The 25716-nt window shown below is 47.5% G+C and overlaps 1 protein-coding gene across 5 annotated transcripts in view; it reads right to left on the bottom strand.

Annotated features, from left to right (window-relative positions):
• Nucleotides 1-8352: 8352 nt before the first annotated feature.
• Nucleotides 8353-25716, bottom strand: part of LOC106565696 (uncharacterized) — a 64273-nt gene continuing 46909 nt past the window's right edge. For 3 of the 5 annotated variants that reach the window (XM_045704379.1, XM_045704322.1, XM_045704352.1), the window contains exons 4-6: nucleotides 21068-23251; nucleotides 13632-13776; nucleotides 9087-12983 (exon numbers count right to left, since the gene is read on the bottom strand). In XM_045704379.1, coding sequence (XP_045560335.1) covers nucleotides 12726-12983; nucleotides 13632-13776; nucleotides 21068-23251 — 2587 coding nt within the window. In that variant the 3' untranslated portion in view covers nucleotides 9087-12725. Of the gene's footprint in view, nucleotides 12984-13631; nucleotides 13777-21067; nucleotides 23252-25716 lie in introns of all 5 variants that reach the window. The other 2 variants (XR_006761160.1, XR_006761159.1) reach the window with 2 other exon arrangements.

Genomic DNA, 25716 nt, shown 5'->3' with positions numbered 1-25716 from the left:
GACAAGGCCGGTATCTAGCTAGGACACCGGTAGACAGTGTCCTTCGCCCCCGTCTGTCGGGCACTGTTTTCCTGCAGTTCTATTAATGACGGGGGAGAAGGGATCTGTGTGCTAGCTAGGAGGATTCCGGTACACAGAAGGCAGGTGCAACACCGGCAGTAAGCTAGGACACCGGTAGACAGTGTCCGTCGCCCCCGAAAAACTAAGATAATACTTTAATTTCCCTTTTGACCCACATTTTAACCCCCTAGAGTCAAGTGACGCACCTGTGCGTCAATCTAAGTAAAATAATAAAAAATCAAAATACGTAATTTTAAGCTTAGAGATATGTTTTTTTTTGTTGCATTGGACGAATCTCAATCCCCCACATCTGCCGCACTTCCGTATTCGCACTTCCGCATCTGCGGTGAAAGGTGGCAGTGCTAGAGAGGTGTTTGTCAGACCACGAGACATCCCATCTATGGTGAAAGGGAGAGCTGCCGCTTTCAAGGAGCGGGAGACTAATCCAGACGCTTATAAGAAATCCTGTATGCCCTCAGACGAACCATCAAACAAGCAAATCAAATGAAATCAAATGTATTTATATAGCCCTTCTTACATCAGCTGATGTCACAAAGTGCTGTACAGAAACCCAGCCTAAAACCCCCCAAACAGCAAGCAATGCAGGTGTAGAAGCACGGTGGCTAGGAAAAACTCCCTAGAAAGGCCAGAACCTAGGAAGAGGGGTGGAGATTAGAAACCTATAGAGGAAGTCAGCACCTCGTTGGTGATGTGGACACCAAGGAACTTGAAACTCTCAACCTGCTCCACTACAGCCCCATCGATGAGAATGGGGTCATGTTCAGCCAGCCTTTTCCTGTAGTCCACGATCAGCTCCTTTGTCTTGCTCACATTGAGGGAGAGGTTGTTGTCCTGGCACCACACTGCCAGGTCTCTGACCTCCTCCCTATAGGCTGTCTCATCGTTGTCGGTGATCACCACTGTTGTGTCGTCAGCAAACTTAATGATGGTGTTGGAGTCGTGTTTGGCCATGCAGTCGTGGGTGAACACGAAATACAGTGTGCATTCCTTGCCTGAACTGGTTCACATATATATAACATTTATTATTGTCAGATACAATTAAATGATTTAACAATGGGTCAATTCCTTTAACCATCAATCATTTTTTGGGGGACAGAAACACAGAGAGTCATGACACCCGTATAACATCCCATCTGAAAAGGCTGCACCCTACACAGAGCAATGGTCCCAATCACTTTCTTGGGGAATTGGGATTAAAAATCATTTAGACCAGAGGAAACAGTGCCTCCTACTGGCCCCTCCAACATCACTTCCAGCAACATCTGGTCTCCCATCCAAGACCAACCCTGCATTGTTTTAGAGGGTAAGCCAACAGTGGGATGCAGGGTGGTATGCTGCTGGCTTAAAATGGTCATAAGAGAAACTTTTATTCCATCATGTAACCTTGTACTGTTGAAGAACATTTGGAGTTTTGGATGTGATGAATTGTTGCACTTATTTATTTATCCCAGGAATGAAGGTCAAGAAATGAAGGCTTAATGTCTGCCCATCTGCACAACATGCTCTAAATAACGATGACCTCAAACGTGTGTCTTTGTAAAAGGTCGAGAAGGTCAGTGTGCAAAATCCAGACATGATAGATTGCAGTGAAATAAAATAAAAAATAGTTGTAGACTAGACAAAAGCGACAAGACAGGAGTGAAAAAGTAAGTTTCATGCAATTTGTTTAGTTTTTTGGGGGGATACATCAATTCTGCTGGACAATTTACCATAGGAAGTTAGCTCGCTAGCCATATATGGCTCTGGCTAACTAGCTAATGTTAGCTGGAGTTTTTGTTAGGCCTACCAACTAGGTTAGCTAGCTAACTACATTTTACATTTTTGTCATTTAGCAGACGCTCTTATCCAGAGCGACTTACAGTAGTGAATGCATACATTTCATACATTTCATTTCAGGCATTTTTGTATTAACTATAGTAGTTACCATAGCGCGTTCTACAGAATAGACTTTCCATGCAATCTGTTGAGTTTCCTTGTATTAGCTAGGGCTTCCGAATGGCGCAGCGGGCTCAGTGCAAGAGGCATCACTGCAGTCCCTGGTTCGAATCCAGGCCGCATCACATCTGGCTGTGATTGGGAGTCCCATAGGGCAGTGCACAATTGGCCCAGTGTTGTCTGGGGTAGGCTGTCATTGTAAATAAGAATTTGTTCATTAACTGACTTGCCTAGTTAAATAAAGGTTAAAACATTTTTTTTTTTTAAAGCTAGCACACTAGTTAGATAGTTTTCTAATTTTAACTAGTTAGCTAAGTTACATGATAAAACGTATCTGGGACAACTTCTCGTCAAACATCAAAATCATAGGCATTAATCCTCCCTTTACTGCTATTGACAGCCTCCATTCTTCTCGGAAAGCTTTTCCACAGAAGCTGTGGGGACCTGCTTCCATTCAGTCACAAGAAGATTAGTAAGGTCACACACTGATGTTGAGCGATTAGGCCTGGCTCGCAGTCGGCATTCCAATTCATCCCAAAGGTATTGTATGTTTTTTTTTACCTTTATTTAACTAGGCAAGTCAGTTAAGAACAAATTCTTATTTTCAATGACGGCCTAGGAACAGTGGGTTAACTGCCTGTTCAGGGGCAGAACGACAGATTTGTACCTTGTCAGCTCAGGGATTCGAACTTGCAACCTTTCGGCTACTAGTCCAACGCTCTAACCACTAGGCTACCCTGCCACCCCAGGTTGAGGTCAGGGCCCTGTGCAGACCAGTCAAGTTCTTCCACACCAATCTCGATCAACCATTTCTGTATGGACCTCGCTTTGTGCACGGGGGCATTGTCATGCTGAAACAGGAAAGGGCCTTCCCCAAACTGTTGCCACAAAGTTGGAAGCACAGAATAGTCTAAAATGTCATTGTATGCTGTAGCGTTAAGATTTCCCGGCACTGGAACTAAGGGGCCTGAACCATGAAAAACAGCCCCAGACCATTATTCCTCCTACACCAAACTTTACAGTTGGCACTATACATTCGGGCAGGTAGCGTTCTCCTGGCATCCAGAAGGTGAAGCGTGATTCATCACTCCAGACAACATGTTTCCACTGCTTCATATTCCAATGGTGGCGAGCTTTACACCACTCCAGCCGATGCTTGGCATTGTGAGCATGGTGATCTTAGGCTTGTGTGCGGCTGCTCGGCCATGGAAACCCACTTCATGAAGCTCCCGACGAACAGTTCTTGTGCTGAAGTTGGAACTCTAGTGAGTGTTGCAACCGAGGACAGACTATTTTTTACGCGCTTCAGCACTCAGCTAGCTAGCTCGGCTCACCTTTCAGTGAAGTTAGCAACAACAGTGGAATTTACGGTTCTAAACACTAGCTAACTTATTAGTGTTAGCACTGATAGAACAATGGTCCAGATGTTTCACCGGAAGTATAAATATGAAGCACCCGGTTGGAGTTTCCTCTCCCGACAAATACGGTAGGGAGAGAAAGCTCATTGGCCGGCAGCGGGAGAGTATGGAGCGAGATGGAACTGGGCTGACATTCTGACGATTTTCTCATCGATGAAACATTTGATCTCAATCGTTTTCTGTTCCCAAAACTCTAATATTTAGCAAACAGAGTGCACTCCCTTTGCCCAAGTTTCTAAAATGTGAGACGTTTAGAAGGCCAGGACTGAGTTTGGGAGACCCTGGTCTAAACTATAGAACGCATGATTATGATAACTAGGATAGGATTAACGTAGTTTCTAATGCTAAATTGTCATAGATGTTTCTTCTTTTCCACAGATTTCCACCAGGTCTCAGATGGGGGAAAAATGGGGGAAAAATACTTACAATAAAGAAACATATGAAGACAGAGACAGAGTTGTTGATTTCTATTGTTACTTGCATCGTTAAAAAGAGGAGAAAGACAATCCCGTGTTTCTAAATGAGCTATCTAGGCTACTCTCTACAGGCTACAGATCTTAGTCACCACTGGAATAGTTATTTTTACCTTCTTCGTTTAATGAAATGAATCAAATTATTAATCTAACAAAAGTCCTTATTATTTTATAAGAAATGTGAGGTATTTTTTTACATGCTACAATAAAGTAGAAGCTCATCTATTGTTTTGACGGAGTTTTCAATTAGTAATGAGTAGTTGGCCTGAGTAGTTATATAGAAGTTGTGTTTATGATGTACTAGTGTGTTTATTTCCCACTTGGATGGCGCTTTCAGAAAATGACGATTAGACTGTCAGAAATGTGTAACGTACTTTTTAAGTACACTATAATTACAAGTAAGTACCTCTCAAGGTACACAAGATTTAGCTTGTTAAAATGAAGTGTAAGAACTAGTAATTACATTGTACTTCTGCAGATATTACAATCTGTTTTCGAAAACTCAACCAAGTTAACCCAGATGGTTTATTTTGGGGGCAAGTGCTAGCAACAACGTTGACTGGAGATATATTTTGAACAGCGCACATTCCCGGGTAAATAATTAGAGCCTATTGAAAATAAGCTACGAAACCCAATGCAGCCACACGTCCCAGTTGTCAAGGAATCAATCAGATGCAATCAGAGAATAAGCAAAACAGTAAATTGGTGAATTTTAGTGGAAACCTGCCCATTTATAACGAGCATTCTGTCACTTTCTGACCAGTAAAGGGGTCATTTGTTATTGTAGTTTGGTCAGGACGTGGCAGGGGGTGTTTGTTTTATGTGGTTCGGGGTGTGTGTTTATGTAGAGGGGTGTTTGGTTTGAGTATTCCGGGTTTTGGGTTATGTTCTATGTGTCGTATTCTAGGTTCTATCTATGTTGTGTATTTCTTTGTGTTGGCCTGGTATGGCTCTCAATCAGGGACAGCTGTACATCGTTGTTGCTGTTTGAGAGTCATACTTAGGTAGCCTGTTTTCACCTGTCCCTTTGTGGGAAGTTGTATTTGTGCACTGCTATGTTTAGCCTGCAGAACTGTTAGCCGTCGTTCGTTTTTTCGTTTTGTTGTTTTTGTGTGGTGTTCGTAATAAAATAAATATGAGCATTCACGTACCTGCTGCATTTTGGTCCACTTCCACATTCTTTGTTACACTTCTGTAATTACAGAACACAATTACTACCAGCTACACGTTACTGCACTAACTACGAGTTGTTAATTAACTACGATACTTGTTAGTGTAATTAAACAGGTAATTACACTCTAAGGACCCCTTAAAAGGAAGTGTTACCAAGTCCTTTATATATTTATAGTCCTTTATATCCATTGTGTATAATATGTACATTCGTTTACTAACCTGATACTGTAGTGGTTACTACCAGTCTAACCTGATACTGTAGTGGTTACTACCAGTCTAAACCTACTAACCTGATACTGTAGTGGTTACTACCAGTCTAACCTGACACTGTAGTGGTTACTACCAGTCTAACCTGACACTGTAGTGGTTACTACCAGTCTAACCTGACACTGTAGTGGTTACTACCAGTCTAACCTGACACTGTAGTGGTTACTACCAGTCTAACCTGACACTGTAGTGGTTACTACCAGTCTAACCTGATACTGTAGTGGTTACTACCAGTCTAACCTGATACTGTAGTGGTTACTACCAGTCTAACCTGATACTGTAGTGGTTACTACCAGTCCTTTATATCCATTGTGTATAATATAATATTTTACTACCACTACAGCCTATCCATATTTTTCTCTGTGTGTGTGTGTGTTAAAAGAAAGTTTAAACAGCCAAACATATAGTGAGCAAGAAACACAAAATCATTTTTATTAAATATATAAAATTTGTGAAACAATCGTATCACGAATTGTAAACTTTCCAATCTTTGACTAACTTATGCACATTCCACCAGCTAAAACAGAGACAAAATACACAAATCAGTTGAACTGAAATTAACTTAAAAAAACGGAAGACAAGGAGGAAGACGAAACGTTAGCAGTTTAGATAAATGCAGAGTCACATTTAATATCTGCAGCTAAAATGGTACTCTATTCCAAAACATAGTGCACTACTTTTGACCAGGGCTCAGGCCAAAAGTAGTGCACTTGGGAATAGTGTAGACCCTGCATTCATACAGCAGAACTTGAGATGAGGCATTATTACACTATTCAGAATCGATGTGCTTTAAAACTGGATAGAAACCTTTTTGGCTAAACAACTTCTGGAGGTGTAGAAGAAGAAGAAGCCCAGTGAAGCAGAAGGATCAGGTAGAAAGTGAACAAGGCCCATGAGTATTAGTACAGTGCCTCCAGAAAGTATTCAACCCCCTTTGACGTTTTTCGTTGTTAAAGTCTGAATTTAAAATCGATTAATTGAGATGTTTGTGTCACTGATTTTACACACAATACCCAATTAGGTCCAAGTGGAATTTTGGTTTGTAGATTTTTGTTAAACAATTTAATACCACATTTTAAAGCTGAAATGTCTTGAGTCAATAAGTATTCAACCCCTTTGTTATGGTAAGGAGCCTAAATAAGTTCAGGAGTAAAAATGTGCTTAACAAGTCACATAATAAGTTGCATGGACTCTGTGAGCAGTAAGTGTTTAACATGATGGTTGAATGACTACCTCATCTCTGTACCTCCACACATACAATTATCTGTGAGGTAGGGGCGGCAGGTAGCCTAGTGGTTAGAGCGTTGGACTGGTAACCGAAACTTCGTCTTTAAGAGGCTCCTCTGTCCTCCACTCGTTACCTGTATTAATGGGACCTGTTTGAACTTGTTATCAGAATAAAAGACACCTGTCCACAACCTCAAACAGTCACACTCCAAACTCCACTGTGGCCAAGACCAAAGAGCTGTCAAAGGACACCAGAAACAAAATTGTAGACTTGCACCAGGCTGGGAAGACTGAATCTGCAATAGGTAAGCAGCTTGGTTTGAAGAAATCAACTGTGGGAGCAATTATTAGGAAATGGAAGACATACAAGACCACTGATAATCTCCCTCGATCTGGGGCTCCACGCAAGATCTCACCCCGTGGGGTCAAAATGATCACAAGAACGGTGAGCAAAAATCCCAGAAGCACACGGGGGGACCTAGTGAATGACCTGCAGAGAGCTGGGACCAAAGTAACAAAGCCTACCATCAGTAACACACTACGGCGCCAGGGACTCAAATCCTGCAGTGCCAGACGTGTCCCCCTGCTTAAGCCAGTACATGTCCAGGCCCGTCTGAAGTTTGCTAGAGAGCATTTGGATGATCCAGAAGAGGATTGGGAGAATGTCATATGGTCAGATGAAACCAAAATATAACTTTTTGGTAAAAACTCAACTCGTCGTGTTTGGAGGACAAAGAATGCTGAGTTGCATCCAAAGAACAACATACCTACTGTGAAGCATGGGGGTGGAAACATCATGCTTTGGGGCTGTTTTTCTGCAAAGGGACCAGGACGACTGATCCGTGTAAAGGAAAGAATGAATGGGGCCATATATCGTGAGATTTTGAGTGAAAATCTCCTTCCATCAGCAAGTGCATTGAAGATGAAACGTGGCTGGGTCTTTCAGCATGACAATGATCCCAAACACACCGCCCGGGCAACGAAGGAGTGGCTTCGTAAGAAGCATTTCAAGGTCCTGGAGTGGCCTAGCCAGTCTCCAGATCTCAACCCCATAGAAAATCTTTGGAGGGAGTTGAAAGTCCGTGTTGCCCAGCGACAGCCCCAAAACATCACTGCTCTAGAGGAGATCTGCATGGAGGAATGGGCCAAAATACCAGCAACAGTGTGTGAAAACCTTGTGAAGACTTACAGAAAACGTTTGACCTGTGTCATTGCCAACAAAGGGTATATAACAAAGTATTGAGATAAACTTTTGTTATTTACCAAATACTTATTTTCCACCATAATTTGCAAATAAATTCATTAAAAATCCTACAATGTGATTTTCTGAAGAAAAAAAAAATTCATTTTGTCTGTCATTGTTGACGTGTACCTATGATGAAAATTACAGGCCTCTCTCATCTTTTTAAGGGGGAGAACTTGCACAATTGGTAGCTGACTAAATACTTTTTTCCCCCACTGTAGATGGGGAAAAAAAAGCAGACATTGAATATCCCTTTGAGCATGAAGCTATGTCCTTCCGAACTTAGTTACCGAAGAGGAAACCACTCAGGGATTTCACTACAATGTGATTTTAAGAGTTTAATGGCTGTGATAGGAGAGAACTGAGGATGGATCAACAACATTGTAGTTACTCCACAATACTAATCTAACTGACAGAGTGAACAACAGGAAGCCTGTAGAGAATAGAACATATTTCAAAACATGCATCCTGTTTGCAATAAGGCACTAAAGTAATACTGCAAAAAAATTGGTAAAGAATCAAACATTTTGTTCTGAATAAAAAGCGTTACTGAGTCCCAATCTTTATATTTTCAAGCAAAGTGCTGTCTGCATCTTGTTATGGGTATGCTTGTCATCGATAAGGACTGGGGAGTTTTTCAGGATAAAAATGTACAGAATAGAGCTAAAACACAGGCAAAATCTTAGAGGAAAACCCGGTTCAGTCTGCTTTCCAACAGACACGGGGAGATTAATTCACCTTTCAGCAGGACAATAACCTAGAACACAAGGCTTTTAGAGAGACTCAGAAAGACTCACAGCTGTAGTCGCTGCTAAAGGTGATTCTAACAGGTATTGACTCAGGGGGTTGAACACTTAACTAATCAAGATATATTGGTGTTTTATTCTTCCACTTTAACAGGGAACTTTGTATAGATTGTTGACAAAAAATGACAAATCCATTTTAATCCCACTTTGTAACACAACAAAATGTAGAACAAGTCAAGGTGGTTAAATACTTTCCGAAGGCACTGTATGTTCTGACCATCATTATATTTCCACGCTTGTGAAGAGGAAGGTAGTGCAAGAACATCTAGAAATGCTGTAACAGTTTAGCCTGGAGAAATCCAGTCCGTTTGTGCTAACATTCCACTATGACAATGGAAAGGGAATGACAGCTCAACAGACTGGAACACATTTAGCAACAGTGGTGTCATAATTCAATAATTACAGTGAATCAAACCTCCATATGTTCATTAGGTATCAAGGTTTGGCTTTTTGGCATTCCACACTGCTCATAACCTCTTAGTATGCACACAATGGGGTTTCTGCTCATAACCTCTTAGTATGCACACAATGGGGTTTCTGCTCATAACCTCTTAGTATGCACACAATGGGGTTTCTGCTCATAACCTCTTAGTATGCACACAATGGGGTTTCTGCTCATAACCTCTTAGTATGCACACAATGGGGTTTCTGCCCATAACCTCTTAGTATGCACACAATGGGGTTTCTGCCCATAACCTCTTAGTATGCACACAATGGGGTTTCTGCCCATAACCTCTTAGTATGCACACAATGGGGTTTCTGCCCATAACCTGTTAGTATGCACACAATGGGGTTTCTGCCCATAACCTCTTAGTATGCACACAATGGGGTTTCTGCCCATAACCTCTTAGTATGCACACAATGGGGTTTCTTCTGCTCATAACCTCTTAGTATGCACACAATGGGGTTTCTGCTCATAACCTCTTAGTATGCACACAATGGGGTTTCTGCCCATAACCTCTTAGTATGCACACAATGGGGTTTCTGCCCATAACCTCTTAGTATGCACACAATGGGGTTTCTGTCCATAACCTCTTAGTATGCACACAATGGGGTTTCTGCCCATAACCTCTTAGTATGCACACAATGGGGTTTCTGCTCATAACCTGTTAGTATGCACACAATGGGGTTTCTTCTGCTCATAACCTCTAAGTATGCACACAATGGGGATTCTTCTGCTCATAACCTCTTAGTATGCACACAATGGGGTTTCTGCCCATAACCTCTTAGTATGCACACAATGGGGTTTCTGCCCATAAACTCTTAGTATGCACACAATGGGGTTTCTGTCCATAACCTGTTAGTATGCACACAATGGGGTTTCTTCTGCTCATAACCTCTTAGTATGCACACAATGGGGTTTCTTCTGCTCATAACCTCTTAGTATGCACACAATGGGGTTTCTGCCCATAAACTCTTAGTATGCACACATTGGGGTTTCTGCCCATAACCTCTTAGTATGCACACAATGGGGTTTCTGTCCATAACCTGTTAGTATGCACACAATGGGGTTTCTTCTGCTCATAACCTCTTAGTATGCACACAATGGGGTTTCTTCTGCTCATAACCTGTTAGTATGCACACAATGGGGTTTCTTCTGCCATAACCTCTTAGTATGCACACAATGGGGATTCTTCTGCTCATAACCTCTTAGTATGCACACAATGGGGTTTCTTCTGCTCATAACCTCTTAGTATGCACACAATGGGGTTTCTGCCCATAACCTCTTAGTATGCACACAATGGGGTTTCTTCTGCTCATAACCTGTTAGTATGCACACAATGGGGTTTCTGCCCATAACCTGTTAGTATGCACACAATGGGGTTTCTTCTGCCCATAACCTCTTAGTATGCACACAATGGGGTTTCTGCCCATAACCTGTTAGTATGCACACAATGGGGTTTCTTCTGCTCATAACCTGTTAGTATGCACACAATGGGGTTTCTGCCCATAACCTGTTAGTATGCACACAATGGGGTTTCTTCTTGTGTGATGAACTAAAACAACTAAATAAATAACATTGCAACAAAGCAAAGCGTTGTGTCCTGTGACAAATAAACAGTCACGGGATAATGGCTTGACTTTTTCTTTATGTGTCCCAATCTCCTTTAGGTGAAATGAAGTGCTATTCTGGAACCAAACTGTGAACTGGAACATTAAGGAAAAACAATAAGGCAGCATTTGGCATTTCAATATGGCATATACACTGTAGATACGTTATATATCCCTTTAGTAACACACCTGACAGCATTATTATTAGCATGCTTTAGCTCAAGCGCAGGGAATGAGGGGGGACATACAGGGGCAGAGACAGACAGAGGGGAGTCAAGTACCAGCATGTGTCTATGCATTGTATTGTTGCTATAATAAATCATGTTTCTATGCATTATTTTGTCTCTATTATAAACCGTGTCGATTTAATAATGCACAGTGGAAGGAAGGACGAAGCATGTTGGAGAAGCAGTGTCACCCAGACCGTTCTTAGCCTGGTATTAACAATACATCTGAAACAGTACAGAACATAGCCTGGTATTAACAATACATCTGAAACTGTACAGAACATAGCCTGGTATTAACAATACATCTGAAACTGTACAGAACATAGCCTGGTATTAACAATACATCTGAAACAGTACAATACTTTTCCTGATCGTAATATCTGAATCTAGGGGTTCCCAACAAAATAATTTTTATTATTTTCCACAAGTCCTTGTTGGAGGATTCCAGATTTCCTACTTATTCCCTTCGCGAATCCCGGAATATTCCAACCTGGATTTCTGGAAAACGCGATCAGAATTTTTGCCACACTATCTGAAACAGTACAATACTTAACCTGATCGTATCAATACATTCTGTCCATGTCTATCTGCACTACACACACCACTCAATTTCTTAGCCTGGTAGTATCATCTGAAACAGTACAGTATCTAGCCTGGTAATAGGCCTAACATTGAGACCTACAGTACTTATCTTGATGGTATCAACACATTCTGTCTGTCTGTCTGTCTGTCTGTCTGTCTGTCTGTCTGTCTGTCTGTCTGTCTGTCTGTCTGTCTGTCTGTCTGTCTGTCTGTCTGTCTGTCTGTCTGTCTGTCTGTCTGTCTGTCTGTCTGTAATACGTAAGAAATGAAAGAAAAAAGCATATCAAGCTGAACTTCGCGTCAAAGATCAAACTATTCACCTGTTTGTTTTTGTAAGAACACTTTTGAACCTAAAACCACTTCCCATTCCATTTCATTTGCACATCATTTTTGCATCCTAAATGGCAACCTATTCCCTACATAGTGCACTACTTTTAGGGACACAGCCCCATAACACATGAGTGATAGGAACTATCACTCATTTGGTTTGTAGCTCGACAACTGTTGTAGGTGCACTTGTCTGCAGGGCAAAAATGTCTAGGTTGTGTGAAGTGACTGGGTCCGCATTCCAAATGGCACCCTATTCCCTATATAGTGCACTACTATTGACCAGAGCCCTATATGGGTTTTCCCTTTGGTCCCTGATCAAAAGTAGTGCACTACACAGGATCTAGGGTGCCATTTTGGATGTAACCTAGGTGATAAAGAGGAAGTCATTCAGTATCGGAGTGATCTGGGTTTTGGTCTCTTAGCGCAATACCAACTGGGTATACCTGAAAACAAACCACAACCCAAACCCACCGCCGCTCCAACCCAAACCCCTTCGAAACAGGGACGGCACGTTCCGATACAAGTGAAGTCAATTCCAAACCATCCCCTTTTGTCAGTGCTGTGTTCTCTAGCTACAGTATTATGTCAGAAGTACAGCAGTGAACAGACTAAAAAGAAGACAGCTAATTGTTGTTGTGTTGTTATGGGGGCGGTCAGAGTAGAGGTTGTTATGGAGGAGGGGGGGAGGGAGGTCAGAGTAAAGAGGTGCAAGCAGAGTTGCAAAATTGCGGCAAACAAAATTCTCAGGTGTTCCAGCAATCCCAGTTAAGAGTATTCCTGGATTCCCTGCTTATTCCCTCCTGATATTCCGGGAATCTTCCAACCAGGATGTCTGAAAAACCTGGGAACGTCACAACCCCCCCCCCCCCCTAGGTGCTATTTACCCCCCATTCCATCAGTCCCTCAATCGGTCACTTGAGCTTGGTGCCGACCTGCAGGATGGTGGGAGTCTGCTCCATAATGCGAACCAGCAGCGTGTCTATGTAGTCCTCCAGATCCCTAACCTGGGGCTTCATCTTCTTCAACTCCGCCTCCCGCTTCGCTAGCAACGCCCCCTGTTGGTCAAACTCCGCCCTCTGCCGGTGTAGGTCTGCCTCCCGTTGGAGGAGGAGGGCGACCAGCTCACTGTGGGTCAGGTGGTAGTAAGGCCCAGCTCCCTCAGTCAGAGACTTGGAGAGAAAGAAAGAGGGGGAGAGAGGAGAGGTAAAAAACAACGAGAGAGAGAGGGAGGGGAGAGAAGAGAGGTAAAAACAACAAGAGAGGCGGAGGGGAGAGAGAGGCGAGGTAAAAACAACGAGAGAGAGGCGAGGTAAAAACAACGAGAGAGAGGCGAGGTAAAAACAACGAGAGAGAGGCGAGGTAAAAACAAGAGAGAGAGGCGAGGTAAAAACGAGAGAGAGAGGCGAGGTAAAAACGAGAGAGAGAGAGGGAGGGGAGAGTGACGTGAGGTAAAGACAACGAAAGAGAGAGAGAGAGGCCAAGGTAAAAAACAATGAGAGAGAGAGGGGGGAGAGAGGAGAGGTAAAAACAATGAGAGAGAGAGTGGGGAGAGAGAGGAGAGGCAAAGACAACGAGAGAGAGAGAGAGACAGAGAGAGAGAGAGACAGGCCACGGTAAAAACAATGAGAGAGAGAGGGGGGAGAGAGGAGAGGTTAAAACAACAACATGTGAGAGAGCAAGAGAGAGAGAAAAAGAGAGAGAGAGAAAAAGAGTGGAAACAGAGGTTGGATTAAGTTAAACAGAGAAACTGCCAATTGCTTCAGTTTGTTCTTTCTGTGTTGTACTTATGTGTGGTATGTGCCAGCTCTCTGCTGTACCTTCTTCTTCTCAGGCTGCTGCTCGGTGGGCTGGCTGCTCCACCCAGGGTGGATGGAGGACTTCAGTTTGTCCAGCACCGACCGCCCCTCGGAAAGTTCCGCCCTCCTCCTCTCCTCTGGGGTCAGGGGCTTCACTGGGTGAGGACTGTAAAGGGACATACAGTAAAATGAGTCACTGATGGAAAAGGGAACTATTTTTTTTTTTTAAGTCCTTCTTTTAGTCTCCAGACTTGAACTGTCCACTTTGAGACGACCCACTGAAGATAGTTTCACAGAGAAAGCTGTTATTGGGACCTGTCCTCCAGTACTCCCCCCTCCTAGCTGTTACTGGGACCTGTCCTCCAGTACTCCCCCCTCCTAGCTGTTACTGGGACCTGTCCTCCAGTACTCCCCCCCTCCTAGCTGTTATTGGGACCTGTCCTCCAGTACTCCCCCCCTCCTAGCTGTTACTGGGACCTGTCCTCCAGTACTCCCCCCCTCCTAGCTGTTACTGGGACCTGTCCTCCAGTACTCCCCCTCCTAGCTGTTATTGGGACCTGTCCTCCAGTACTCCCCCCCTCCTAGCTGTTATTGGGACCTGTCCTCCAGTACTCCCCCCTCCTAGCTGTTATTGGGACCTGTCCTCCAGTACTCCCCCCCTCCTAGCTGTTATTGGGACCTGTCCTCCAGTACTCCCCCCTCCTAGCTGTTATTGGGACCTGTCCTCCAGTACTCCCCCCTCCTAGCTGTTATTGGGACCTGTCCTCCAGTACTCCCCCCCTCCTAGCTGTTACTGGGACCTGTCCTCCAGTACTCCCCCCCTCCTAGCTGTTACTGGGACCTGTCCTCCAGTACTCCCCCCCTCCTAGCTGTTACTGGGACCTGTCCTCCAGTACTCCCCCCCTCCTAGCTGTTACTGGGACCTGTCCTCCAGTACTCCCCCCTCCTTGCTGTTATTGGGACCTGTCCTCCAGTACTCCCCCCCTCCTAGCTGTTATTGGGACCTGTCCTCCAGTACTCCCCCCTCCTAGCTGTTATTGGGACCTGTCCTCCAGTACTCCCCCCCTAGCTGTTATTGGGACCTGTCCTCCAGTACTCCCCCCCCCTAGCTGTTATTGGGACCTGTCCTCCAGTACTCCCCCCTCCTAGCTGTTATTGGGACCTGTCCTCCAGTACTCCCCCCTCCTAGCTGTTATTGGGACCTGTCCTCCAGTACTCCCCCCTCCTAGCTGTTATTGGGACCTGTCCTCCAGTACTCCCCCCCTCCTAGCTGTTATTGGGACCTGTCCTCCAGTACTCCCCCCCTCCTAGCTGTTATTGGGACCTGTCCTCCAGTACTCCCCCCTCCTAGCTGTTATTGGGACCTGTCCTCCAGTACTCCCCCCTCCTAGCTGTTACTGGGACCTGTCCTCCAGTACTCCCCCCTCCTAGCTGTTACTGGGACCTGTCCTCCAGTACTCCCCCCCTCCTAGCTGTTACTGGGACCTGTCCTCCAGTACTCCCCCCTCCTAGCTGTTACTGGGACCTGTCCTCCAGTACTCCCCCCCTCCTTGCTGTTATTGGGACCTGTCCTCCAGTACTCCCCCCCTCCTAGCTGTTATTGGGACCTGTCCTCCAGTACTCCCCCCCTCCTAGCTGTTATTGGGACCTGTCCTCCAGTACTCCCCCCCTAGCTGTTATTGGGACCTGTCCTCCAGTACTCCCCCCCCCTAGCTGTTATTGGGACCTGTCCTCCAGTACTCCCCCCCCCCTAGCTGTTATTGGGACCTGTCCTCCAGTACTCCCCCCCTCCTAGCTGTTATTGGGACCTGTCCTCCAGTACTCCCCCCTCCTAGCTGTTATTGGGACCTGTCCTCCAGTACTCCCCCCCTCCTAGCTGTTATTGGGACCTGTCCTCCAGTACTCCCCCCCTCCTAGCTGTTATTGGGACCTGTCCTCCAGTACTCCCCCCTCCTAGCTGTTATTGGGACCTGTCCTCCAGTACTCCCCCCCTCCTAGCTGTTATTGGGACCTGTCCTCCAGTACTCCCCCCTCCTAGCTGTTATTGGGACCTGTCCTCCAGTACTCCCCCCCTCCTAGCTGTTATTGGGACCTGTCCTCCAGTACTCCCCCCCTCCTAGCTGTTATTGGGACCTGTCCTCCAGTACTCCCCCCCTCCTAGCTGTTATTGGGACCTGTCCTCCAGTACTCCCCCCCTCCTAGCTGTTACTGGGACCTGTCCTCCAGTACTCCCCCCCCTCCTAGCTGTTATTGGGACCTGTCCTCCAGTACTCCCCCCCTCCTAGCTGTTATTGGGACCTGTCCTCCAGTACTCCCCCCTCCTAGCTGTTATTGGGACCTGTCCTCCAGTACTCCCCCCCTCCTAGCTGTTACTGGGACCTGTCCTCCAGTACTCCCCCCCTCCTAGCTGTTATTGGGACCTGTCCTCCAGTACTCCCCCCCTCCTAGCTGTTATTGGGACCTGTCCTCCAGTACTCCCCCCCTCCTAGCTGTTATTGGGACCTGTCCTCCAGTACTCCCCCCCTCCTAGCTGTTATTGGGACCTGTCCTCCAGTACTCCCCCCTCCTAGCTGTTATTGGGACCTGTCCTCCAGTACTCCCCCCCTCCTAGCTGTTATTGGGACCTGTCCTCCAGTACTCCCCCTCCTAGCTGTTATTGGGACCTGTCCTCCAGTACTCCCCCCCTCCTAGCTGTTACTGGGACCTGTCCTCCAGTACTCCCCCCCTCCTAGCTGTTACTGGGACCTGTCCTCCAGTACTCCCCCCCTCCTAGCTGTTACTGGGACCTGTCCTCCAGTACTCCCCCCTCCTAGCTGTTACTGGGACCTGTCCTCCAGTACTCCCCCCTCCTTGCTGTTATTGGGACCTGTCCTCCAGTACTCCCCCCTCCTAGCTGTTATTGGGAGCTGTCCTCCAGTACTCCCCCCTCCTAGCTGTTATTGGGACCTGTCCTCCAGTACTCCCCCCTCCTAGCTGTTACTGGGACCTGTCCTCCAGTACTCCCCCCTCCTAGCTGTTACTGGGACCTGTCCTCCAGTACTCCCCCCCCTAGCTGTTATTGGGACCTGTCCTCCAGTACTCCCCCCCTCCTAGCTGTTATTGGGACCTGTCCTCCAGTACTCCCCCCCCTCCTAGCTGTTATTGGGACCTGTCCTCCAGTACTCCCCCCCTCCTAGCTGTTATTGGGACCTGTCCTCCAGTACTCCCCCCTCCTAGCTGTTATTGGGACCTGTCCTCCAGTACTCCGCCCCTCCTAGCTGTTATTGGGACCTGTCCTCCAGTACTCCCCCCCTCCTAGCTGTTATTGGGACCTGTCCTCCAGTACTCCCCCCCTCCTAGCTGTTATTGGGACCTGTCCTCCAGTACTCCCCCCTCCTAGCTGTTATTGGGACCTGTCCTCCAGTACTCCCCCTCCTAGCTGTTATTGGGACCTGTCCTCCAGTACTCCCCCCCTCCTAGCTGTTACTGGGACCTGTCCTCCAGTACTCCCCCCTCCTAGCTGTTACTGGGACCTGTCCTCCAGTACTCCCCCCCCTCCTAGCTGTTACTGGGACCTGTCCTCCAGTACTCCCCCCCTCCTAGCTGTTACTGGGACCTGTCCTCCAGTACTCCCCCCCTCCTTGCTGTTATTGGGACCTGTCCTCCAGTACTCCCCCCCCTCCTAGCTGTTATTGGGAGCTGTCCTCCAGTACTCCCCCTCCTAGCAGTTATTGGGACCTGTCCTCCAGTACTCCCCCCCTCCTAGCTGTTATTGGGACCTGTCCTCCAGTACTCCCCCCTCCTAGCTGTTATTGGGACCTGTCCTCCAGTACTCCCCCCTCCTAGCTGTTATTGGGACCTGTCCTCCAGTACTCCCCCCTCCTAGCTGTTATTGGGACCTGTCCTCCAGTACTCCCCCCCTCCTAGCTGTTATTGGGACCTGTCCTCCAGTACTCCCCCCCTCCTAGCTGTTATTGGGACCTGTCCTCCAGTACTCCCCCCTCCTAGCTGTTATTGGGACCTGTCCTCCAGTACTCCCCCCCTCCTAGCTGTTATTGGGACCTGTCCTCCAGTACTCCCCCCCTCCTAGCTGTTATTGGGACCTGTCCTCCAGTACTCCCCCCCTCCTAGCTGTTATTGGGACCTGTCCTCCAGTACTCCCCCCCTCCTAGCTGTTATTGGGACCTGTCCTCCAGTACTCCCCCCCTCCTAGCTGTTACTGGGACCTGTCCTCCAGTACTCCCCCCTCCTAGCTGTTACTGGGACCTGTCCTCCAGTACTCCCCCCCTCCTAGCTGTTATTGGGACCTGTCCTCCAGTACTCCCCCTCCTAGCTGTTATTGGGACCTGTCCTCCAGTACTCCCCCCTCCTAGCTGTTATTGGGACCTGTCCTCCAGTACTCCCCCCTCCTAGCTGTTACTGGGATCTGTCCTCCAGTACTCCCCAATCCTAGCTGTTATTGGGACCTGTCCTCCAGTACTCCCCCCCTCCTAGCTGTTATTGGGACCTGTCCTCCAGTACTCCCCCCCTCCTAGCTGTTACTGGGACCTGTCCTCCAGTACTCCCCCACTCCTAGCTGTTATTGGGACCTGTCCTCCAGTACTCCCCCCTCCTAGCTGTTACTGGGACCTGTCCTCCAGTACTCCCCCCCTCCTAGCTGTTACTGGGACCTGTCCTCCAGTACTCCCCCCCCTCCTAGCTGTTATTGGGACCTGTCCTCCAGTACTCCCCCCCTCCTAGCTGTTATTGGGACCTGTCCTCCAGTACTCCCCCCTCCTAGCTGTTATTGGGACCTGTCCTCCAGTACTCCCCCCTCCTAGCTGTTACTGGGACCTGTCCTCCAGTACTCCCCCCTCCTAGCTGTTACTGGGACCTGTCCTCCAGTACTCCCCCCTCCTAGCTGTTATTGGGACCTGTCCTCCAGTACTCCCCCCCTCCTAGCTGTTACTGGGACCTGTCCTCCAGTACTCCCCCCTCCTAGCTGTTACTGGGACCTGTCCTCCAGTACTCCCCCCTCCTAGCTGTTATTGGGACCTGTCCTCCAGTACTCCCCCCCTCCTAGCTGTTACTGGGACCTGTCCTCCAGTACTCCCCCCTCCTAGCTGTTACTGGGACCTGTCCTCCAGTACTCCCCCCCCTCCTAGCTGTTATTGGGACCTGTCCTCCAGTACTCCCCCCTCCTAGCTGTTACTGGGACCTGTCCTCCAGTACTCCCCCCTCCTAGCTGTTATTGGGACCTGTCCTCCAGTACTCCCCCCTCCTAGCTGTTATTGGGACCTGTCCTCCAGTACTCCCCCCTCCTAGCTGTTATTGGGACCTGTCCTCCAGTACTCCCCCCTCCTAGCTGTTATTGGGACCTGTCCTCCAGTACTCCCCCCTCCTAGCTGTTATTGGGACCTGTCCTCCAGTACTCCCCCCTCCTAGCTGTTATTGTGACCTGTCCTCCAGTACTCCCCCCTCCTAGCTGTTATTGGGACCTGTCCTCCAGTACCCCCCCTCCTAGCTGTTATTGGGACCTGTCCTCCAGTACTCCCCCCCCTCCTAGCTGTTATTGGGACCTGTCCTCCAGTACTCCCCCCTCCTAGCTGTTATTGGGACCTGTTCTCCAGTACTCCCCCCTCCTAGCTGTTATTGGGACCTGTCCGCCAGTACTCCCCCCCTCCTAGCTGTTATTGGGACCTGTCCTCCAGTACTCCCCCCCTCCTAGCTGTTATTGGGACCTGTCCTCCAGTACTCCCCCCTCCTAGCTGTTATTGGGACCTGTCCTCCAGTACTCCCCCCCTCCTAGCTGTTATTGGGACCTGTCCTCCAGTACTCCCCCCCTCCTAGCTGTTACTGGGACCTGTCCTCCAGTACTCCCCCCTCCTAGCTGTTATTGGGACCTGTCCTCCAGTACTCCCCCCCTCCTAGCTGTTATTGGGACCTGTCCTCCAGTACTCCCCCCCTCCTAGCTGTTATTGGGACCTGTCCTCCAGTACTCCCCCCTCCTAGCTGTTATTGGGACCTGTCCTCCAGTACTCCCCCCTCCTAGCTGTTATTGGGACCTGTCCTCCAGTACTCCCCCCCTCCTAGCTGTTATTGGCACCTGTCCTCCAGTACTCCCCCCCTCCTAGCTGTTATTGGGACCTGTCCTCCAGTACTCCCCCCCCTCCTAGCTGTTACTGGGACCTGTCCTCCAGTACTCCCCCCTCCTAGCTGTTATTGGGACCTGTCCTCCAGTACTCCCCCCCTCCTAGCTGTTATTGTGACCTGTCCTCCAGTACTCCCCCCCTCCTAGCTGTTATTGGGACCTGTCCTCCAGTACTCCCCCCTCCTAGCTGTTATTGGGACCTGTCCTCCAGTACTCCCCCTCCTAGCTGTTATTGGGACCTGTCCTCCAGTACTCCCCCCTCCTAGCTGTTATTGGGACCTGTCCTCCAGTACTCCCCCCCTCCTAGCTGTTATTGGGACCTGTCCTCCAGTACTCCCCCCTCCTAGCTGTTATTGGGACCTGTCCTCCAGTACTCCCCCCCTCCTAGCTGTTATTGGGACCTGTCCTCCAGTACTCCCCCCCTCCTAGCTGTTATTGGGACCTGTCCTCCAGTACTCCCCCCTCCTAGCTGTTATTGGGACCTGTCCTCCAGTACTCCCCCCTCCTAGCTGTTATTGGGACCTGTCCTCCAGTACCCCCCCCCTCCTAGCTGTTATTGGGACCTGTCCTCCAGTACTCCCCCGTTAGATTTACGTTATTACTTCTAAACAAAATAATTTTGGGGGGGGTTCTCATACGCTTACAATGATGTTTTTATTCTTGCTTGAACAGGTCTCTAAGATTATACTTGGTTGTGATCTTTGCAAAATAATTCATTTTGGACGCAGCAGTTATTAGCTATAATGCTAACGCTCATTGATGTAGGGTGTAGCAAAAGCTAGCCGAAGAGCCATTTTACTGGTTGAAGTGTATTTTAAGTATAATGCAGTTGATTTGCGATGATGACACAAACATTACATTAAGTAGGACATTCATACGAGTCTTAAAATCCAAATCATAATCCAAAAGTAGTGTGAAATGCACTCATAAGCAACATGTAAACATAGGCTTTTTTTTGCTGGCTTTCTACAGAATAACTCCCACTTGTTCTGCCACCAACTTGCGCGTGTCGCCCTCGTGTAACAAACACATAAAGGGCTCTATACTACCTTTCATTGGGGGGGGGCCCATCACACTGACCAAAGAGACAAGAAACACAGGAGTCTGGTGTGTGTTGACAAATAGAGGAGAAGATTTTCACACGGAAGAAAACGAAGAACCCGAAGACAGGTTGCAGAGGAGAGGCAGTGGAAGCAGCGGGAGGGAACAGCAGATAGTCAGTTGCCATAGAGATAAATAGAGGGCTCATCGTTGCATCAACTGTGGCAGTCGCTGAGAGAAGAAGAAGAAGCTGAGGCCCTGTTGAGACACACCCCCCCCCAACTTCCCAGTAAACATGTGACCTCACCTGATCTGCTGATTGGCTGGCGGATGCGTCTCCTGGGGCATGCCAGCATGCGACGCACCAATCACTGGCTGCGCAGTGGAGAAAAGGGGTGCGGCCGAGACAGTGCTTACCGATGACCTCACAGTAGCAGGGGGCGGGGCAGGGAGAGAGGAGAGAGCTGGACAGGAAGAGGTGTTACTTTCAGCAGTTAGAGAGGAAGGAGCGGAGAAGAAGAAGGAGGAGGCTGCGAGGAGGTCAGAAGTGTCATGCTGCTGGACAAAGGACAACGACCCCAGGGTTACAACGCCGGGGTCGCTGCCGAACGATGGAGTCAGGTCCTCAACGCTGTTCATACTTGTGCCCTCTGAGAGGGACCGTTGGACTACAACGGACTCCACACGAGGGTGTTCTGAGTATTGGTCCTCTGATTTGTAATCCTCAATGTCTTCATTGACCTTCTCACCACTAGATGTCCCAGTACTGGACTGAAATGTTTTTAGTGGACTGTGAGCTTGAGAGCTGAAAGAGTGTAGAAGTGCATCGGAAAGTTCTGCTGAGTTATATGATTTTAAGTCCATGCCGATTGGCCAGTCTATCCTTGCTTCAGAGGAAGTGGTCTTCTCTTTATCAACACGCATGGCTCCCAGGTGGGACGTGGCTCGATCTAATGTGTCCGACTGGATGACATCATCAAGAGCGGCCCAGCATCGATCGTCAGAGAACTCCCCCATCAAGTCTAAAGCAGCCATGTTGTCTGAGCCAGTGGCAGAGTGGAATGATGCAGTCTCAGCCTTAGTGTAGGACATGTCTTCCTCACAGAGGGGAGTGTTAGCAGAGGACATCGTCTCAGCCTTAGTGTAGGACATGTCTTCCTCACAGAGGGGAGAGTTAGCAGAGGACATCTTCTCAGCCTTAGTGTAGGACATGTCTTCCTCACAGAGGGGAGTGTCAGCAGAGGACATCTTCTCAGCCTTAGTGTAGGACATGTCTTCCTCACAGAGGGGAGTGTCAGCAGAGGACATCTTCTCAGCCTTAGTGTAGGACATGTCTTCCTCACAGAGGGGAGTGTCAGCAGAGGACATCGTCTCAGCCTTAGTGTAGGACATGTCTTCCTCACAGAGGGGAGTGTCAGCAGAGGACATCTTCTCAGCCTTAGTGTAGGACATGTCTTCCTCACAGAGGGGAGTGTCAGCAGAGGACATCCTCTCAGCCTTAGTGTAGGACATGTCTTCCTCACAGAGGGGAGTGTCAGCAGAGGACATCTTCTCAGCCTTAGTGTAGGACATGTCTTCCTCACAGAGGGGAGTGTTAGCAGAGGACATCTTCTCAGCCTTAGTGTAGGACATGTCTTCCTCACAGAGGGGAGAGTTAGCAGAGGACATCTTCTCAGCCTTAGTGTAGGACATGTCTTCCTCACAGAGGGGAGTGTTAGCAGAGGACATCGTCTCAGCCTTAGTGTAGGACATGTCTTCCTCACAGAGGGGAGAGTTAGCAGAGGACATCTTCTCAGCCTTAGTGTAGGACATGTCTTCCTCACAGAGGGGAGAGTTAGCAGAGGACATCTTCTCAGCCTTAGTGTAGGACATGTCTTCCTCACAGAGGGGAGTGTCAGCAGAGGACATCCTCTCAGTCTTCGGGAGCGGAGGGAGCGATCTCTGGCTAGTTTTGACTGTTGCTGCTTCTTCTTCTTTGTCCTTAGTGTTGGCACTCTTCTCTTCTGGAGGAGGTTTTAGGAAGGGTCTTTGTTCCTTCATACCAGTGTTAGTGCAGTCTTGTGTTAGGGGCAGGATGGGTACGGGGTTAGGGTTGGTAGACCAGGTTTGCGGTGCTACTGAGATACGGGAGGTGAAGCTAGAACAACAGGGGGGCAGATGGGGCTGGGCAGAGTTAAGGTTTAGAGCTCGGTCAGCTAAGAGTTCCTCATAGAAAGGGTTACACTGGAGGAGAGAGAGGAACGGGTTGGAGGGAGACATTGTGGGAGGAGACGGGCTGAAGGGGTTAGTGTGACGGAGTGAGGTGCCCAGTGAGTTAGGATCTACAGGGAGGTGAGGGGGGCCCCAGGACAGCAGACCAGGGGTATGGGGGGTGAGACCAGGGGTAAGAGGGGTGAGACTAGGGGTATGGGGAGTGAGACCAGGGGTAAGAGGGGTGAGACTAGGGGTATGGGGAGTGAGGTGAGGGCCTGAGCTAGGTGACACCACCGGGCTGTGAAAGGAAGGCACACACAGTCCTCTCGATTAGTGATGTTTGTTTACAAGGCTAACCTCAGACCTGCAGTTGTACTGGACATTGTCAGTGGTACACCAAATCAACTGCAAATGTTGAGTGGATAATACCTTGAATTCTGAATTTAAAAATTATTAAATAAAAAGGTCATTCCTTAGCATGTAAAACTCTGAGGCATTATCCCCCGACAGACTAAACCAACCAGTGGTCGGCCTGATGTAGTAAAACTGAATAGCTTTCAATGTCCCCCATACCTGTCCTGTACCTCAACCCCTTTAATCAAAGTCAGTCTGGCTTTTAACTCCAGTCCTGTGACAAGATGTTGAGCGAAAGACAGATGACGTAATGTTTAGCCTGAGAGATGATGCACCATGACTGAGCGGTACCACTACCACCGTACTGGAGAACATGGGGATGTGTAGTCGTAGACCCGTTTGTAGCCTGGTGCCAGATCGGACTCTGATGGGAGTCCAAACATACAGGACCCTCATCCGTCTGAACCTTCGTTGTATTATAAACAGGTCTTACAAAAAGTACACACCTCATTAGGAACCGCTTCAGGAATTTACGCCTTTCCTACGCACTTCTCAATATTTGGTGTTCAGACTCACCTGATGCAGGTGCTTATAACAGGTTTTGCAGGCGTGGTTTCGTTGCAACGCTCTGAATAAACGTAATTCAACTGCTGAAAACCCTCCCACTTGCTGGCCAACAGGTTTTCTCGTGGAGTTTTTAATTCAATAGGGTTTTCAGTACATTTATCTGAAGCCATCCCTTTAAATATCTGAAGCCATCCCTTTAAATATCTGAAGCCATCCCTTTAAATATCTGAAGCCATCCCTTTAAATATCTGAAGCCATCCCTTTAAATATCTGAAGCCATCCTTTTAAAATACTGCACACCTTTTAATGTTGTCGACAGACTAGATTACATGGAGAGAACGGGTTCTGAGATCAATTTAAAAAAGCCATGTAAATAAAGCAATGACGGTTTTTACTCCCCCCTATCTGAGATATCTACTGCAGCCCTCATCCTCCACATACAACACCCGTTCTGACAGTCACATTCTGTTAAAGGTTCCCAAAGCAACACACATCCCTGGGACGCTCCTCTTTTCAGTTCTCTGCAGCTAGCGACTGGAACGAGCTGCAACAAACACTCAAACTGGACAGTTTTATCTCCATCTCTTCATTCAAAGACTCAAATCATGGAGACTCTTACTGACAGTTGTGGCTGCTTTGCGTGATGTATTGTTGTCTCTACCTTCTTGACCTTTGTGCTGTTGTCTGTGCCCAATAACGTTTGTACCATGTTTTGTGATGCTACCATGTGTTTCTACCATGTTGTTGTCATGTTGTGTGGCTACCATGCTGTGTTGTCATGTTGTGTTTCTACCATGTTGTTGTCATGTTGTGTGGCTACCATGCTGTGTTGTCATGTTGTGTTTCTACCATGTTGTTGTCATGTTGTGCTGCTACCATGCTGTGTTGTCATGTTGTGTTTCTACCATGCTGTGTTGTCATGTTGTGTTTCTACCATGCTGTGTTTCTACCATGCTGTGTTGTCATGTTGTGTTTCTACCATGCTGTGTTGTCATGTTGTGTTGCTACCATGCTGTGTTGTCATGTTGTGTTTCTACCATGCTGTGTTGTCATGTTGTGTTTCTACCATGCTGTGTTGTCATGTTGTGTTTCTACCATGCTGTGTTTCTACCATGCTGTGTTTCTACCATGCTGTGTTTCTACCATGCTGTGTTGCTACCATGCTGTGTTTCTACCATGCTGTGTTGCTACCATGCTGTGTTTCTACCATGCTGTGTTGTCATGTTGTGTTGCTACCATGCTGTGTTGTCATGTTGTGTTTCTACCATGCTGTGTTGTCATGTTGTGTTGCTACCATGCTGTGTTGTCATGTTGTGTTTCTACCATGCTGTGTTGTCATGTTGTGTTTCTACCATGCTGTGTTGTCATGTTGTGTTTCTACCATGCTGTGTTGTCATGTTGTGTTTCTACCATGCTGTGTTGTCATGTTGTGTTTCTACCATGCTGTGTTGTCATGTTGTGTTGCTACCATGTTGTGTTGTCATGTTGTGTTGCTACCATGTTGTGTTGTCATGTTGTGTTTCTACCATGTTGTTGTCATGTTGTGTTTCTACCATGCTGTGTTGTCATGTTGTGTTTCTACCATGCTGTGTTGTCATGTTGTGTTTCTACCATGCTGTGTTGTCATGTTGTGTTTCTACCATGCTGTGATGTCATGTTGTGTTTTTACCATGTTGTTGTCATGTTGTGTTGCTACCATGTTGTGTTGTCATGTTGTGTTTCTACCATGTTGTTGTCATGTTGTGTTTCTACCATGTTGTTGTCATGTTGTGTTTCTACCATGTTGTGTTGTCATGTTGTGTTGCTACCATGTTGTTGTCATGTTGTGTTTCTACCATGCTG

The sequence above is a fragment of the Salmo salar genome, chromosome ssa01 (genome assembly GCF_905237065.1).
Source record: "Salmo salar chromosome ssa01, Ssal_v3.1, whole genome shotgun sequence".
NCBI lineage: Eukaryota > Metazoa > Chordata > Actinopteri > Salmoniformes > Salmonidae > Salmo > Salmo salar.
This window is presented reverse-complemented; position numbering and strand designations above follow the sequence as displayed.